General features: G+C 39.9%; 1 protein-coding gene across 6 annotated transcripts in view; it reads left to right on the top strand.

Moving 5' to 3' along the window:
* Window positions 1-5,474: 5,474 nt before the first annotated feature.
* Window positions 5,475-18,219, top strand: part of MOSPD2 (motile sperm domain containing 2) — a 45,267-nt gene continuing 32,522 nt past the window's right edge. For all 6 annotated transcript variants that reach the window (XM_064483400.1, XM_064483403.1, XM_064483399.1 and 3 more), the window contains exons 1-2: window positions 5,475-5,598; window positions 5,757-5,826. In XM_064483400.1, coding sequence (XP_064339470.1) covers window positions 5,590-5,598; window positions 5,757-5,826 — 79 coding nt within the window. In that variant the 5' untranslated portion in view covers window positions 5,475-5,589. The remainder of the gene's footprint in view (window positions 5,599-5,756; window positions 5,827-18,219) is intronic.

The raw sequence follows: 18,219 nt of genomic DNA, 5'->3' as shown, positions 1-18,219 counted from the left end.
AAGCAAACTCAAAAGGCTTAGGGTTTATTCTTTTATTATAAAAATCTACCAATTGTCCAACTAGAGAAAAGTATCACTGAACCATAATCTATAAATTTAACTTAATGTAGCTTGCATTTTATTGAAATAACTTGAGTTAGAGGCAATTCTACTTAAAAGCAGACTAGATTACTCAGCATCTACGTGGAAATGGGAGATGCTGTACCTTATTGTCTAACCTCCAAATACATCACTTGTAGGTTTAAAATACGCTAATTCTTTGAAACTCCCTCCATCAAGAAGTGGCACTTAATTCTCCTCTCCCTGAGTGAGGCCTGGTCATTATGACTCACTTCTAGCCAACAGATTACAGCAGAAGATTAGGTCACAGAGCATGGTGGCTTCCTCGTTGACTTCTTCCTTGGATCACTTGCACTGGAAAAAAAAACCACCCACCGTATCATTAAGACACACAGGCAGCCCCATGGAGATGTACACACGGCAAGGAACTGTGGCTTCCTGCCAACAGCCAGCAAGGGACTGAGGCCTTTTGCCAAGAGCCATGTGCGTGGGCCTTCTTGGGATCACATCTTCCAGCTCCAGTCCAGCCTTCCTGAGCCAGAACCACCCAGCTAAGCTGCTCCCAAATTCCCGGTCCTCAGAAATTTTAAGACGATAAATGTTTGTTGTTCTATGCTGCTGAATTTGGGAGTAATTTGTTATAGAGCAAAAGATAAATACATTCCTCTATGGAATTTGTTTGGTTTTTTTTTTAATCAAACTGACAATCCTGTTTTTGAGAATTTCAAGAAGTAGGACTGAACTAACTGGAGATATTCTATCCTAATACGAACCAACAGAAGCCAACTGGCTTAGTAGTATATTGGTAGACAATGCATGCAAAGATCTGGGACAACAGGTATCCCAACGTAGTTTCAACTTCATCAGTAAAGAAGATAGGGAAATCAAAGGTGTGGCTTTCACTCATAAAATGACCTTTTACTTTAAAGGAAATAAACGTATTGGTTATATTACATCAAAACATATGAATAATATTTTCTTTATTTCAAATTTCCCACAGACATCTCAGACCTCTTAGAAGACTTCTAAAAACTGTCCCTTTTTAGCATTAAATGACATATTCTTTTCTTAGCGTTAAAATTACATACCCTCAGGTAAAGATCTAAGAACTCATTGTCTTTCACTACCTACTCACTTAAAAAGGTTTTCAGATTTCTTAATACTAAAACCAACCAAAAATAACTTGTGTCCAGAAAAGGGTTTTGGGATTTTAACACGAAACGTCACAACTAATGTGTAATCAACACAATGTCACACCAAGTGTGACAGGACTAAGGAGGATCTGATTGCTAAAAGATCAGTAGAATCACCCCCTTATTAAACTTTAGAGTATGTACTGCTGCACCTTGATAAAGTTATGAGTTAGGAAAACCAGGCCTCTTACATGCTGCTCTTCTAACGCTATCACGAAGTTCCTTACGTTAGAAATTTCTTTCAGGGGGAGGGTATAGCTCAGTGGTAGAGCGCATGCTTAGCATGCATGAGGTCCCAGGCTCAATCCCCAGTACCTCTGTTAAAAAAAAAATACACACACACACACACACACACACACACATATATATATGTGTGTGTATATATATAAAAACCTCACTACCTATCCCCTTCTAAAAAAAAAATTAAAAGTAAAAAAAAAAAAAAAAAAAAAAACTTCTTTCTCCCAACTCTCTGTCCCAATTGCCACTAGTTCAGGCTTTCATCTCTCACTTAGATCGTGGTAAAAAGCCCTTTAATCAGCCTTCCTTACTCTAGTCTTTCTCCCCTCTAATATATCCATCTATTTATGCTACCTCAGTTATTGTTCTAAAACACAAGCTTGATCAGGTAACTGTCCCCTCATTCAAAAGATTTGCATGCACCCACGCCCCCCTCCACCAGCCCCCAACAGATCTATGATCCATGAACTAGTTACCACCTGGAAACATAGACACTAAATATTGTACATTGAACATATAACTGAGGGAGAGATAAAAGGTTGCAAACCACTGCTATAAAGTAGGGCATGGCATTCAAAGGCCTATTATAATCTTAATTCAACATACTTTTAGCATGAGCTCTAGGCAAAAAGAAAACTTATTCTCATGGACTTAGACTCAAAGAGACTGAAAAACATTGTTATATGAAAGGTCACTGCTTTTTATTTTTAAATACCATTGTAAAAATATGCACATTTTCAATATAAGTTATTCTAAATGGACCATCATCAGAGTTAAAAATTAGAAGCTATTAATATTTTAATATATAAATTTTTTCCTCAAACTTTCTGTAATCTCAAGGCTTACTGAATTCACATATCTGTGTATATGTTTTATTTTATACTGATGCAACATCTATTTTAAAAGTAAAAGTTCTTAGCATATGTTCGTAAGAAAAACCTTTAAGCCTGTGAAGTAAGTGGTAATTTTCTTTTGTCAGATAGAAATAATCTGGAAACAAGTGAAACTAAGTTTCAATTTAGAAGTTCTTAAACCAATATTAACAAGCTCTGATTAATCAAATCGGGACACCAGACTTAGTATTCCAGCCTACTAGTCATTTGACTTTTTACTTAGTACTCTTACAACAGTGGCTGCTGAAGTAACAGGTAACTCAAACCAGTTTTACCTTCTGTTGCAGAGCTGGAGGGGGATGGGAGAGAGATTTCGATGCAGATTATTTATAAAATAATATGTAGTTAATTTGAGCTTTTCCTGTTTTTTATTACCACACATCAAAGTTGACTTTATATTTTACACATAAAATGAAAAAAGACGTGAGAGTATACTAGAAAAACACTACATGATAATCTAAATATAATAGTTTGGCAACAAATTATCACCCTTATCCAACCTTCTCTCACAGCCTCCTACCAAATAAACAATGTTCCATTAAATGCTAGTAAATTCATTAGGCATTATAAATTTCAGAACTCTAAATAAACTACAGGTCTGGTTCAGGAAGATCCTAAAAGAGCACTATATCATCAGCAGATGAAATCTAAAGAACTCTCTAAGAAACCATATTGATTGCAACCAATGGACAGTGTCTTTGGAATTCTATCTTTGCAATAAAGGTAGAATTAAGACACTTAACTAAATGAATGTATGTATATATATGTATAACTGGGACATTATGCTGTACACCAGAAATTGACTCATTGTAACTGACTACACACCAATAAAAAAAATTTTTAATTAAAAAATATATCTAACTAAAAAATTCACCTAATAATATTAAACATAATCTCATGAGCATAATACTCACAGGTGTCATTTTTCCAACATATAGGACACTGTTTACCTAAGTAAATTAACTGGGCTACAGAGTGGGTCCACTGTTAAAACTTTTTCTACATATATAACTAGAAGTCATCTGCTGGGGCCTACCCAGAATCAATCTCCCTTTTTCCTTTCCCAAAAAAGCTTAGGGTACCTGAAGTGTAGAAGAATGTGGGGGAATGGTGATCTACTAAGAGAATTTAAAAAGATTAAATTAAAGGCTCTCTATGCTATACTAAGCACTTCTTTCTCTAAGCAATGATACACCACTGAAAGATTTCAAAAATAGAAATCACAAGATTGTACTTCTAAATAATAAAGATCCTGTGACAGGGGGAGTGAAGTGAGACTGGAGGCAGAGCCATCAATAGGAAATAATTATGAATACTTAATTAAATTAAAGGGAGATTTTTGGAAGGCAATTTGGCATAAATGGAAATGCATACACCCAGGATTTTTTTTTTTTCATTTTGTTTAAAAAAATTTTTTTTGTTTTTCTATTCAGGAATTTCATTTCTAGATACAAACCCAGAGAAATAATCCTACATAATAACGCACAAGGACATTGCTCTAGAGTGTTCACTGTGCTGTTATTTGTAATATTAAATAAAAAGTAAAAACTTTGATGACCACCAATAGAGGAATGAATAAATACAGATGGAATATCATCTTATAGTTAAAAGGAATGAATTAGATAGATAACATTGTGTCTAGAGTTCAAAAATCGAGTGAAAAAAATAAGTTGCAGAAAAATGTATACTGTAGTACATTATGTATCAAAATCAAAACACATAAAACAGCATTATATATTTTGTTTACCTTCAATGGCTACATTCTCGGACTGCTTTCTCTGTGCCAGGCACTGTTCTAAGCATTTGGCACTAACTTATTCATTTTTCATGATACCCTTATTAACCCATTTCCATGAGGAAACTGAAGCATGGAGTTTAAGGATCTTCTCTAAGGCCTACAGATAGTAAGCGACAGAGCCAGGTTTCAAACCCAGGCAGCCTGGTCCAAAATAAAAAATGCAAAGATTCTTGCCAAATTCCAATGACTGTTTATTCTGGAGAAGAGTAAGGGTATCAGGGTAGAGGAGTGGAGCCGGAGAGAGACTTTAGCTATATCTGAAATGTTATTACTTCGAAGATGTATTCAAATACTTTTTACACAATGTGTGTATTTCTCTTCATTAAAAAAAAGTAAACATATATTTTAAAAGTTTGGAACAAAAAAATGCTAGCGTCCATCGTGGGTGACTAGGGACCGTGGGAATATGAGAACTGTTCTTTTCTTCTTACAGCTTTGTAGTTTTTCAGTTGTGACAGCCAAAAATATCTCCAAGCAGTGCCAAATGCCCCCTGGGAGGCAAATTCGCCCCAGCTGTGAACTATCTTAATTAATAAACTGAAAGACGCTTTACATCTTTTTAACTTCATATAACTTTTAAAGATTTCAAATATCTACTCATTGCTAAGTATTTCACACTCCAAGTGGGAAAGATGCTGCAGAGGTAAAGAAAGGGTCAAGCAAAAAATTCCCAGAACATAGCATGAAATCTAGTTATTCCACAGAACGATGGGCACAGGCCCCAGGACGCCCACTTCCTTCCCGCTCTTCCGCAATGAAGGGACCAGGGGAGCCAACCCAGCCCCGCCACCTCCTCGGCGAAAGTCACCTGAGGAAACAAGCCGCCACCGGCCCTACCTCTGCGCGTGGGGTTCCCGAGTACCACAGCCGCCACGTCCCCGACGCCACAAACAGGCGAAGCGTCCGACGACTCCAAACCTCCCGCTCGCGCGCTGCATCTTGGGAGGCCTAGGCCGGAGGCTGCGTCCAGCGCAGAGGAGGCGGAGCCTGCCCAGCTGGCCAGAAGACGGTTGCCAAGGAAGGCTGAAGAGGCGTGGCCTCCGGGGATTGTTGTGAAAGCGAATGGCAGGCGGAGCTCGCACGGGCGGAGCTCCGCGAGGGAAGCGCCCGCGATCCCCTGGCTAGCGGGGGCGGACCCGCAGTGCAGGGGACGTCAGGGGGCGGGGCCCGAACGGGAAGCGACTGGGAAGCTAGGGCGAGGGCCTGGTCCTGCCTCCGGAACCAGGCGGCCGCATCGGATTGGTTGGCGCGACGACGCTTCCGCCCGCCTTCCGTTGTCACGCGACCACCTCTACGTCCCGCCCTTCCCTCTTTACCTCCGGGCCGGCTTGGCTGGTGGTGAGATACTCGGTCCGCAGCTGTGGAAGTGGCGACTGCAAGCGCAATCACGTCCACGACAGCGACCATGGCAGAGGTGAGGAGCCGACCGCACCGCTGCCGAGCCCCCCAGCCCGGACCCCGAAGCTGCCTCTAAGGCCTGGGGGCCGCGCACTCAGGTGCAGGTGGGCTGGGCTGAGGGGAAGTGAGGTGGTGAGCGTAGTGTCTAAGCGTCCCTTCGTGTCTTCCTTCTAGTATCAAGCCCAGAATAAAGCCAAGCTCATCTCTGACACGCGACGGAGGTTCGAAGCTGAATATGTGACAGGTGGGTACCGCATTCTCGGTGTTGAGGCAGGTGTGCAATGAGCGTCCCCAACTTTGCTGGGGTGTTTGCCGGTGTCTCTGTGAAAGGAATTAAGGACCATATCGATTCTCACGGGGACCGTACCCTCTACGTTTCCAAGGTTTTCCGCTCTATAATGTGGCACGCACACTGCTCCACTTGGACAAGTAACGCTTCCATTGTTTTCTAAGGGTTAATGTAAGTTGGAAATTGGTGTTTCTCACATCTCGAGTTTATAGAACTTGCAGGGACACTTGTTAGGCCCTTGGCACAGGTGATAGTGTCCAGTCCACAGCTCTCCTGCTGACCTTTCACTGGCAACAATCAAGAACATGAACCTGGAAACTGCCTTAATACTATTCACGTCTACTTAATAGGGGATCCAAATTCCTTGGCTGTTTTGCCTAATTCCACTTCAGAGAACCCAGCCTGCTACCCACGAAGTAGGCCCTCCTGTGCTGGAAAAAGTTCTTATCTTTTCATCCCACATGGTACTTTGCAAAGTACTGTGAGTACAGAATTGTTTTGTTGAGTGACCATTCTGTTTCCAGGTGTCACAGATACTTGAGTTGTCCAATATTTAACTGATGATTGAATTCTTGTACAGTAATTTCGAAAAGCATGCAGGGTGATTTATTATAAATAGGGAATAAATAGTCAAACCCTGACCCTGCCATTTAATATCTTGCTTGTCTCTTCTGAGCCCCTGGTTCCATGTCTGTGAAATTCAAAGAATTAGGTTAAGAGGAGTAAATGAAAAAGTATATATCAAACTGTGTAGCATGGGGTTAGCGTCTAGTAGGCTCTCAATGGATATTTTGCCTCAGTAGTCATTGTGGTGACTGTAAAGAGTTCAGCTTCCACATCTTGACTTTAGTGCTCAGCAGAGGTTCCCGGCACCTTTAGACTGCCCGAGATTATATGTCAGTTGATGACCTAGAACAAATAAGGAAATCTGTTCCAAATAACCTGGTCAGTAAATCTTTTCATCCCTCCCTGTCAATTTTCTTCACATCTCATACTTTGTACCAGAGAGTTGCAAAAGCACTTGATTCACTTTTAGCCCAGAGATCTCATTTCTAATAATGTAGCCGGTTCCAGTACAGAAAGAATTGTAACATTACTTTCCATAGAAATGTCACTCATAGCTACATGGTTAATAACATTTTAAGAAATTACCCAGAACTTGACCAAACGAGCTAGTGCTCCCCAATAGTCATTTACTTATGCCCAACAGAAGAGGTAGAATATAGTCATAGAAGTTCAGCAACAGATAAGATCTTAAAGGTCATCTTGGTCCAACCTTCTTGTTTTTACAATGAAGAAAGTAACATCTAGAGAGATTAAATGATTTGCTCAAACTCCATGGTGTTAGTGGCTAGACCTGGGCTGGTGGTCAGGTCTTCTGAATTTCACTGTGGGGATCTTTTGGCAACACCAGTGTGTCTAATTTGATCGTGGCACTCCCCAACTTGAAACCCTTCAGTACCTTTACACTGTGTTTAGAATCAAAATCCCAGTTCTTTATGGTGGCCTACAGTGCAAGGCCATGTCTGTCCTAGCTTGTGGCCCCACCCCCCATCCTCATCTGGTCCTGCTCTTCTTGCCTAGTACAGATTTCACCACTGCCCACAGTAAGAAACATATTCTACATAATCTAGTACACACAGAACTGAAGCACAAGTTCATTAAAAAGTGCTCAGGCTAAAAGCCTGTGACTCCCTGATACAGTGACTCACAAAAGTGACATCACAACCTCCAGACGTGACCCAGTGACCCACAGTTTGAAAAATATGACCAGCCCCACTGCTGCTTTTATGTTCTTCAGATGGACTGAGGCTCTTTCCATCTCAGGATCTTTCCCCTTCTCTCTGCCTGGAAGGCTCTTTACAGGTAATGAGCGTGGGTAGGTTCTTCTTTTCTTTTCCATCTTGGTTTAAATGTATCTGAGAGGCCTTTGCCGATTATTAGACAGCCTCCCCATCTCGCCTCCTTTACAGCTCTTACCATAATCTGTAATTATGTCCTTCATTTGTTGACTTAGTGTTCATTTCCTCCAGTAGAGCACATGAGTCTGGGGCAACCTGTGTGCACTGAGGGCAGGGTCTGACTCACCTCTGTACCTAGCACAGTTCTCACTGCATAGTCCTTGACTGAAAATAGCAATGCTTAAATACACACATATGGAGATGAGTCCCAGGCTGTATTAAGAGCTGTCCTAACCATCACCCCCCCCACCCCACCCAAATCCGGCAAAGAGCAGCCCTAACAATATGTCTCATGAAGAGCAGTGCTATTTCCAAGTAAAGCACTGTCTGGCATTAAATATAGGGAGGGCTCTGACACCCCTGGATGTGTGTGAATGTATGTAGGTGCGTTATCAGCATAGCCATGGCAAATAGGAATTTAATTAATATAAAGACTTGCATGGGAAAGGAACGTCCACTTTCCTTCTTCCTCTGTCTTTCATTTCATCCTTTCTATTGTCATTAACGATATTTTCTTTCAGAAGAGGCTTAGGGTAGGCCTAAGGAAACGTGGTTTTTCCTAAGGGAACACATGTATTATCTGCAAGTGTATCACTTTACACACTGGCTGTACTCCAAAATCTCTTTTGGAGGTAGGTTCTTGGGAATTCTAAGCATGTTTTTGTTTCCACAGAAATTAAGTAACCAATTACAGATAGATTTGTAGCTGCAAAAAGAAGAAAATTTAAGTCCATAATTGTTGCATGCACTACTAATGGTCTTTTTTTTCTAGCATTGTTTCTGTGAGAAATTTCATGCTGAGTCTCAGATGAGAAACATTTCCCTTTCTCTCTTCCTCTTTCTTGTGGCCAAAGCAAGAGACTAATCCCTTGTGACAATAATTTATTCAGTTCCTCACATACTTACTACGTGCTTAATTCTGGGAAGCAGTGTGTCAATATTAGAGAAAGAGCAGAAGAAGGATAGAGCCCCTTCCTGAACTACTACAATCTAGTAGAGGCCTTGAAACAGAGCCAACTCCTGGGGGCGGGAATTACAGCGCACTGGTAGAGCACATGCTTAGCATGCACGGGGTCCTGGGTTCAATCCCCAGTACCTCCGTGAAATAAATACTGTTCTAACATACTTAAAAACAGAGCTAACTACTAAAGTAAAGGCAAGTTGTGTCAAGAGGAATAAAAGTGCTAAAATCACTTCTGTAGGAGTCAAAGACGAGGAAAAGTCACATCTCGTTGGGATGACTGGGTTAGCACGGAGTTAGAAAAAACTTCAGAGAAAATGTGGTGTTTCTCAAGAACTTGGAGATATGGTAGAACTCGGCCAGGGAGAGAATGTGATCCAGGCAGATCAAACAGTCCTGCCTGAGGCGCTGAAGTGATAAGGTACAGGGCGTGTTCGGGAAGCCATGAGAAGTCCACTGATGAGCCCTAAGGAGGGTAGGCACACCGGGCTACAAACAGTGGCAACATAGTGTCCGGAGCCTTGGACACCAAAGAGGTGCGACTGTGCTTTGTTTAGTGAGTTTGAAGAGCAACTGAAAGATTTGTGGGTTTTGTTATTTTAGGTTTGTTTCCTGACTCTACAAGTATATGAATTCATTTAAATAAATGTGGGTGATACCAAAAAATAGGCCGGAGAATCCCCCAGAAGCATATCATCCAGAGGTAGCTCTTCTAACAGTGGATGTTTTTTTCTATACATTAAAAAAAGTAAAGACCGTTCTGTATGTAGTTTTATGTGTTGCATTTTTATTGACATGATCTTATCTCCCCATATTATGAAGTAAACAATGTTTTCCATTACCACTTAATATTCAGTTCTTAACTCGTGCTTCTTTGTGTTAGTTTACATTTGATTGCTAGTGAGAGTCAGCTTTTCATATGTTTACTTCCATTTGTAGTTAATTTTTTTTCATTAGTATGGCTTTTAAAATTGGTTTCGGCTTTTTTTGTTTATATCACTTGGGTATTTTTCATTTTTTGAATTTCACTCCTTTGTGGTTTCTTCCATTGCCATTAAGTTAAATAATTTTCTCTCATCCAATAACTGTTTCTAATCATTTAATTTTTGTTTTGTCTTGGCTTCTTTTCTTGATTTTGAAATATCTTTTATGTACAGAATGTATAAAACATGAGTAAAATAAACAGCCATGTACTCACCACTCAGCCAAAGAAATAGGACTTTCTGGGTATCCCTGCCATTCACGGGCAGCCGCTTGTCCTGCGGTTGCTGTTACTCATTGTTGCTTTTCATGAGCTTCATCACCTATGACAGCTTCCTCACAAGTACTTTATTAAATTTACTGTTTTTGAACTTGAAATAAAAGCTGAATAGATTTTTTCCATGCCTTGCTTCTCTTACTCAAGAGTCGTTGATGTTGTCAAATATAACCATAATCGATTCCATTTTATAGCTGTGTTGTAGTTCAGGGAATGAAAATACCAGTTGGTGGATTTGAGGTCCCTTCTAGATTTTGCGATTAGGTACAGTGCTGCTATAAACATTCTTCTACATGTCTGGTGCCTAGACTTTTATAGGGCAGTGGTTCTCCAAGTTGGTCTAGGAACTATAAAGTTCCTTGAGAGCATTTCAACAATCTTGGAAGGTCAAAACTGTTCATAGTAACTCTTTTCCTTTTTCACTGTCATTCTCTCACAAGCATACAATAGTGTTTTCCAGAGGTTACGTGGCATGTGATGATGTCATCATTGCTCTGACAGCTGATGGAACGTGTGCTTGTGTGTCCTTATGTTCAAAAATTTTCTCGGTTTTAATACCTAATAACTAACAACTGGTAAATATAACTCATATAAACTCATTAGAGTCCTCAGTTATTTTTAAGAATGTAAAAGGGGTCCCAAGACCAAGGAGTTGGAGACCTACTCTGGTTTGCAGCCACCAGTGAAATGGGTGGGTCATAGAATAGGCACCTACTCCGCTGTACTAGGTGATGCTGAACTAGCTCCCGAAGTGATTGCACCCATTTTTATTTTAACCAGTTTCTGAGTGTCTTTGTTTTTCCACACCCTAAAGTTGGGCATTCTTTTTTTTTTTTTAATTTTTGCCCATCTGATGGTGGTGATGTGATATCTCATTGAGGTTTTAATTTGCATTTGAGTACCAGTGAGATTGAGCATTTCTTCATATCATCATGGGTCATCTGGTTTCCACTTATGCAGATCACTTCCTCAGGCTCTTCTTGGCCCTTTGTTCCTCCATATAAATTACAGAACCAGTTTATCATGTTTTTGCCAAAAAAAAAAAAAAAGCCTCGTAGGGATTTTGAGTGGAAATGTATTAAATCAGAAGATCAGTTTTGGGATACTTGACATTATCATGGTTAAGTCTTGCTATCTAAGAACCTGGTATACCTATCTGCTGAGCTCTTCCTTATGGAAAGATTTGTAATCTTCTCCATAAAGTTAACCCACTTTTGTTAAATTTATTTCCAGACACTTGATAGGTTTTCTTTTTGTGGTGGTTTAAACAGTATCTCTTCAGAATTTATTTTCTAAATGATTGTTGCTAGTTAATAGAAAGGACATTTGACTTTTTTTGCATTAATATTGGACTCAGAAACCTTACTAACTGTTCTTAATTGTGATAATTTGTCTCTAGATTAGTTTGGGATTTCTATGTAGACAATATCACCTTGAAATAATGATAATTTTCTAACATGCCGATGTTTACAATTGGAAATGCTTTTACTTTACACTAGCTGGAACCTTTAGAACACTGTTAAATTGAAGCAGTAACAAAAGCCTACTTGTCTTATTCCTGATCTTAGAAAGACAGCCCCAAACACGATCTCTGTAGATATCCTTTATCACAATGAAGACATTTCCTTCTATTCCTGATTTGGTAGTTTTGGTTTTTGTTTTGTTTGTTGTTTTGTTCCCACCACAATTGAGGATTGAATTTTACTAAATGCATTTTCTTCATTTGTTGAACATATTGTATCTGTTATGTTCGCTTGGTGTTTCTTTTAATCTGTTAATACAGTAGATTATGTTTATCAGGTTTTTAAGATTCCTTTTTATAGCTGTGTTGTAGTTCATGGAATAAAAACACTAATTGGTGGATTTGGGGTTCTTTCTAGATTTTGCTATCATGCTCTTATGTATGTTGCTGCAGTCAGCTGGTATTTTGTTTAGAATTTTTGCATCTATATTCACAAATCAGCCTATAATTTTCCTTTCTTATACTTTTCTTGTTTGACTTTGACATCAAAATTATACAGGCTTCATAAAATACATGGGGAGTGTTTCCTCTTTTCTGATCCCTGAAAGATAGCGTTTTTGTGCAGCAATACTGACATTCACCCCATATTCACCCCTCCAATTTATTATTGTTGTTTTATATCTTAGTGTTTGTTTACACACCATATATTTACTAGCATCTTTATTTATCTTTCCTTACTGAGTTTCAGATCTTATATCTAGGATCATTATTGTTTCATCTTAAGTATAACCTTTAGATTTTCCCTTGGTGGGGGCCTCTTAATTTTGAAAATATGTTTTTTTTTAATTAAGCAATTAACCTTGAGGAATGCCTTCATTTTATTAGGCTAAGGGAGACAAAGTGGTTAGAGAAGTCAGAGAACCAGGGCATGTTAGTATCATGGATGATCTCAGAGAGGAGAATTTCAAAGGCAGGAAGATGAGCGGTGAGCCAAAGGAACCTGTAGGTAAAGGGTACTTAAAATAGGGATGGTTCTTATCAACTGCCCTCTCTGAAAAGGAAGGGTAGAAAGAAAATGGCATTCAAAGTGTCACTTCACTCCTGGATATTTTACATAAACTCTCTAGATTAGGAACCACCTAAGGGACCAAAATAAAGCTCAGGCTTTATTCTTTGCGTCTGCAATACCTAGCTCTCTTTGGAGCTAACGTGTGGTGGGTGGTCATAAATTAGTCCTCGTAACTAGTGAGTACTGCCCCCAAGAGAGGAAGCCTTTAGAAGACTGACAGATAGATAAACACTTGGATTTTCTTAAATTCTGCTCCAGCATTCTCAAGGTCATCCTTTTAAAGCTGTCATGATCAGAATAGGAGGAAAAGATCTGAAGAGTTTATCAGTTTTTGTCCTTATCACATATCTAAAAATATCAAGCTTCTGATACAGAGAATATAATGTGATATCATAACTTTACATGGATAGAATATATATTTGTGCTTTTGGAACTTTTGCAGACATTCACGACATATTAAATCATAAAGGAAGTCTCAGAAATTCCAAAGCAACTAAATCGTACAGACCATGTTCTCACTCCATTTTAAGCAACTACATGAGAAGTCACAATAAAAAGGTACTCAAAAACAAATCAACTGTTAGGAAAGTAAAATAACACCTCTAAATAATCCATGGGTTAACAACTTCCCGGCAGTGGGTGTGTGTAATTTTTCCTTCTGCTTAATAATCCGTAGGTTAAAGAGGATTTCACAATGGAAATTAAAAGTTACTTAAAGCTAAGCAAGAGAATATCCGTGGTTTTATATTCATTTGTTAAAAAACGAGGCCCAAATAAAAATCAGCTAAAGATTCAATTCAAGGGGCTACAAAATGAACATGAGTAAATACACAGAAAGTAGAAGGAAATAAGAGCAGGTATTCATGATTTATGGGGAAAAGATAGTAGATGCAATAAACCTAAGCTGGCTTTTTGAAAGGACTTGTGAAACAGACAAACTAGAATGACTAATTAAGAAGAAAGGGAGAAGGCAAAGACATACACTAGGAACAGAAAGCAGGTAGAATTATTGATGTGGGAGAGATTTTAAAAATCATAAAAAAATACAATAATCAGCTTTATCACAGAAAATTTAGAAAACTTAGATGAAATGGAAAACTTTCTGGAGAAAAGGAAAATCATCCAATATTGTCTCAATGAGAAGTATAAAACCTAAATGGATCAATGACTGTTAAGGAAATTGAACTGGTAGTGACAGATGTCTCCCACTCTCTCCACCATCGCAAAGGCGCACACGTACACTTAAGGCCCAAGCACTTTTGTGAGTCCCAGGCGTGGAAAGATAACTCGTAGTCAGAAAATGTAGAAGAGGAATTTACCACGTTAACAAAATGCTTCTCAGTGAAATTTTCGAATGGGTACAGTTCAACAATCGTAACTACATAAAACAGTGAAGATTGAGAAGCGTCCTGTCCCTTGTGCCTCTTCACTCTCTTCTCTTTCCTCTTTAGCCATATTTGCTTTCTGTTTCTTTTTTCTTGTTTGTTTAAGCAAATACAAACATATATGCACTAGCAAAATTAAATGAGGGAAATGTTTATTTTAATAAAGACAAACCACACTGGCTATAATTCAACTTTATGAAAAGCAAACAAAACTTCCAGCAAACAAGGTAAACTTTAACTCTCAAGTGTTCCTTTTAAAAACCTACAGGAAATGTCATGTTTAATTGTGAAACTTCAAAATAATTCCCAGAAAATCAGGAAAAAGCCAGTGATCCCCACTATTATTTCTATAATTCTACAGGCTATAAAATAACCTAGTTATCAATATGGCAAGGAAAATAAGAGCTATAAGGTTTGCCAGTCTTGCCATTATTGGCTTGTGATAGCCATAAAAAAATCTCTAAACTGCCTAATAATCTAATAGAAGAAACATACAGCTTTTTTTCCTTTATAGAGAAAATTTTAAAATGATATTAAAGAACATTGAAAGAAGACCTGAATAGATCAGTGGAGAGAGAAACCATCTAAAGTAGAAAATCTCTTTAAGTATCCAGCGTATGAATCCAGCCCTTGAAGGACAGCAGCTGAAGCAGGAAGCACCTCCCCTCTCTGCAGCATGCCAGAGCTCAGCAAAGTCCTGCTGTTGATATTTTTTTAATAACTCTTAAGCTAAGAATAGTTTTTGTATTTTTAAAGGGTTGCTAAAAAAAACAACAACAAAGAAGAATCAGCAATGGAGGCCATATGTGGCCTTCAAAATCTAAGATATTTAGCTGTTTACAGCCTGGCCCTTTATGGAAGAATTTTGCCCACCCCTGTAAAAGACCAGTAGTTACCACATTGCGGTGTCTGGACAGCAGCAGCAGCTTCCTGCAGGAACTTGCTACAAGTGCAGATTCTCAGCTCTGTGGCCAACCAGCAGGAGAATAATAAGGGACTTTTTTGTTATTTCGGTCTGATCACTCCTACTGTTGACATTCACATGGTCCCTCCAATACAAATGCTCTTCCAAGGCCCCATAAGGACGTTAAGTGGACTAATGCTCAGAGTCTTAGAGAAATAAGAGATCCTAAGGGGTTTTGAACTACCATAATGTTTGACAGTTGTATATTTGCTGCTTTTGAACATTATGCCACAATCTACCCTGAATCTCCACTTTCCTGAAGCTGGTGAGAGCCTGAGAGGCAGGTGATCTTCTGTGATGGGATGAAGCTATTGGCCTGTAGCTGCAATTCTCAAAACTATCAGAACACCAGGAGGGCTTGTTAATACAGGCATCACTGGGCTCCCCCCACCCCGCCCCCAGAGTGTCTACTCATGGGTGGGATCTGAGAATCTGCGTACATGAGAGACAGAGATGAAGAACTGAGAGGAGTCATCTTTACCCTGGAACACTTAGTCCTGTCTGATCCAGAGGTGACTCACCATTGCCACTCATCTAGTTCTTTCTCTGCAAAATTATGAACTTTACAGTTTGGTGGTGAAACACTGTATAAATATAAGACTAATTTACAGAACAAAATTCATATAAGAAGAAATAAACAGCAGAGACAATGAACTATAGGTGTGCTGACAGTTCATTACGGTTTCTTAAGAAAGGAACGGCCAGAAATGAGCTTTGAGCTATTTTGAACAAATGCAAGGAGGAGGCTAAAAGTCACCACTTGAGATTAGTGTTGGTTTGTGATGGGGTTTTCGCTGGACCTCAGCAAGAGGAAAGTACTAAGGACAAGGTGTTGTGAGAGTAGATGCATATGTATCTGTGTATAAGGCTGATCTCTTCCTCATCTGTGCGCTTTAATCATCAAGAGGTAAAGTCTTTGGAAGTGATGTGTCCTTGGGGGGCGGGGGAGGGGAGGGTGCGTGCACACCTGTGTGTTTTGGTATCTTCAGATACCTTTTGCGTGTACGCCTTTAGCTTCTTCCTGTAGCATCTGGACTTCCCAAAGGACTGGTTTTCAAAAAACTCCCTTACACTTGAGGGTCCTGTGGAGGTGAAAACATTTTCCTTCTACCCTTCTAGGTCCTTTGACTGGTCTAATAATTAAATTGATATAAGACAGATGTGTTGTGTGTTACAGTGGGCGGCCAGTCGGTGGCATGGTGACGTGGGTTGGTAAAAGAATTTACCAGAGATTAAGAATAGAAAGGAGTTTATTAGGGGGCGGTGTCATAGACAACAGCGGGCCACACAGACGTGGGGTGCCTGTGTGAGCCCCAAGGGCTGGATGTTGGGGTCTTTTATAAGGTCGGGTCACAAGGTGCCTGATGGGCTTGTGAGCAAGTCTGTGGTTGGTTGTAGGTGAGGAAAGAGGTTTAGGGTCTGTGAAGGGCGGTGGGGTCTATGACTCTGATAAGGTGGGCATTACCTGGGGCTATTAGTTTGTTAGGGGAAATACGCTCCGCGAAGAATGTCAGACATGTGAGAGCCCAGGAACTGGGGTCGTTGCACTCTGAAGGACGTCAGTGGGCCCAACAAGATGCACAGAAGAAAAACAGAAGTTTAATAACATGTATACCTCCTGTATACATGCAAAAGACCCAAGAAAACGGAATGACTCTCCAAAGTGGTTCAAGCCACCACCTTCAATCCCATCTTCAGCTAAAGACCAGAAGATGTTGGGGTGGAGAGTCAAGTTATTAGAGGTGACCAGGAAAAGCTCAGTAAACAAAGGTATGGTGCAGACCACCTTCTCCACTGATAAGTTTCTAAAAATACAGCAGCATTCTCCTCTTCCTGATACAAAGAGGGAGGCACCCTTACAAATGGAGGCTTCCCTTGTAAATATAAATGTTTCTCATAAAAGGGTAACTTCTACTCAGTTTTCAGAGCTTTCCCTGTATCTGCTGTTTCTTAAAAAGAATCAGCCTAAAATAATCACTATGCCAAACAGGCAGGTTTGAGTGGTGTATTTTACCCCGCCCCCACTTCAGTTGCCTGGGGGCTGTGTTTGAAAGCAGCGAATTGTGTTGTCATAAGCGGTCATTATTGCACTTGGCCTAGTGGTCCCAGGCCAGGTTTTCCTTCCCTTGGCTGCTCAGTTCACTCTCTGTGACTCCTCTCCCTCTCCCCGCCTCAGCCCTCTTCTCTGTCCTCTTCTGCCCCTGCTTTTCTCCTGCCTCCCCTCCACTCCTACCTGACCTCCTCCCCAGTCCTCTCTTCCTCTGTCTTTTCTAGCTCTCTCCTTCCATTTCTATCTGTCTAGGGGTAAGTGTTTAACAATGGGAATCTCATCTGTAAGTACATGTTCTATTAATAACAATAGTTAATCATTTTAATATAAATGGAGAGTTCTAATTTCAAAGATCTGCTTCCTTAAAAGCTGTCAAGAGCAATCAGCTTTACGTTTCTTGGTAGTGGGCGCTGTGTCGTTGATGGGGTCGCTGGTGGTGACACCGGTAGTGGTAGTAATCGTGACAACAGTGATGTTCTATTCTTCTTCTTCTGACTAATATTTACGGAGTTTTCACCACTTGCCACATATTGTTCTGGAGAAGTGGTTCTCAGAGTTTAGTCTGCGGATGCTCAGAGATGCCTGGGACTTCAGGAGCCCGTGAGGTCAGAGCTGTTTCCACATTGATACTGAGAAGCTTTTCCCTTTTTCATTTTCACTGATGACTTGGAAGCCATGGTGGGCCAACCTCCTGCCTCCTCAGCCCGAATAAAGGCAAGTGCGCATTGTAGTCTTCCTTGTCAACACTCTCAGTGAAATTTTTTTAAGTTAGTTTTATTTTAGAAAGCCCTTGATGAAGCAGTAAATTTTATTAAATCTTGACCCTTGAGAGTAAATGTCCTTTTAACATTCTGAGTAACAAATCAGGAAGTACACATTAAATACTTCCACATATTTGAGTTGCCAGCTAAATTGCTCACATTTTTCATGGACTACCATTTTTATTTGAAAGAACAGCTGTTAAGTAAACTATGGTTATTCAGACTTGGGTATTTGGCAGAAATTTTCTTGAAAATGAAGTCAGTAATTTGAAGGAAAACACCATATTGGTCCAGTGGAGAGGGCTGTCCAGTGGCCAGACCGGATGGTGTTCCGTTGGGGCAGATGCTCCCAGGGGCGTTCTTGCTGCTAAACAGTGTGTAAATTCTTTACTTCCAATTTGTGTTTATAAGTTATAATTAAAGAAAAGTTGTGCTTTGAATACTGATGAATTTTCAAATAGCAGAGCTAAAAAAACC

The sequence above is a fragment of the Camelus dromedarius genome, chromosome X (assembly GCF_036321535.1).
Source record: "Camelus dromedarius isolate mCamDro1 chromosome X, mCamDro1.pat, whole genome shotgun sequence".
Taxonomy (NCBI): Eukaryota; Metazoa; Chordata; class Mammalia; order Artiodactyla; family Camelidae; genus Camelus; species Camelus dromedarius.
The sequence above is the reverse complement of the archived record's forward strand: the minus strand, read 5'-3'. Positions and strand labels throughout refer to the sequence as shown.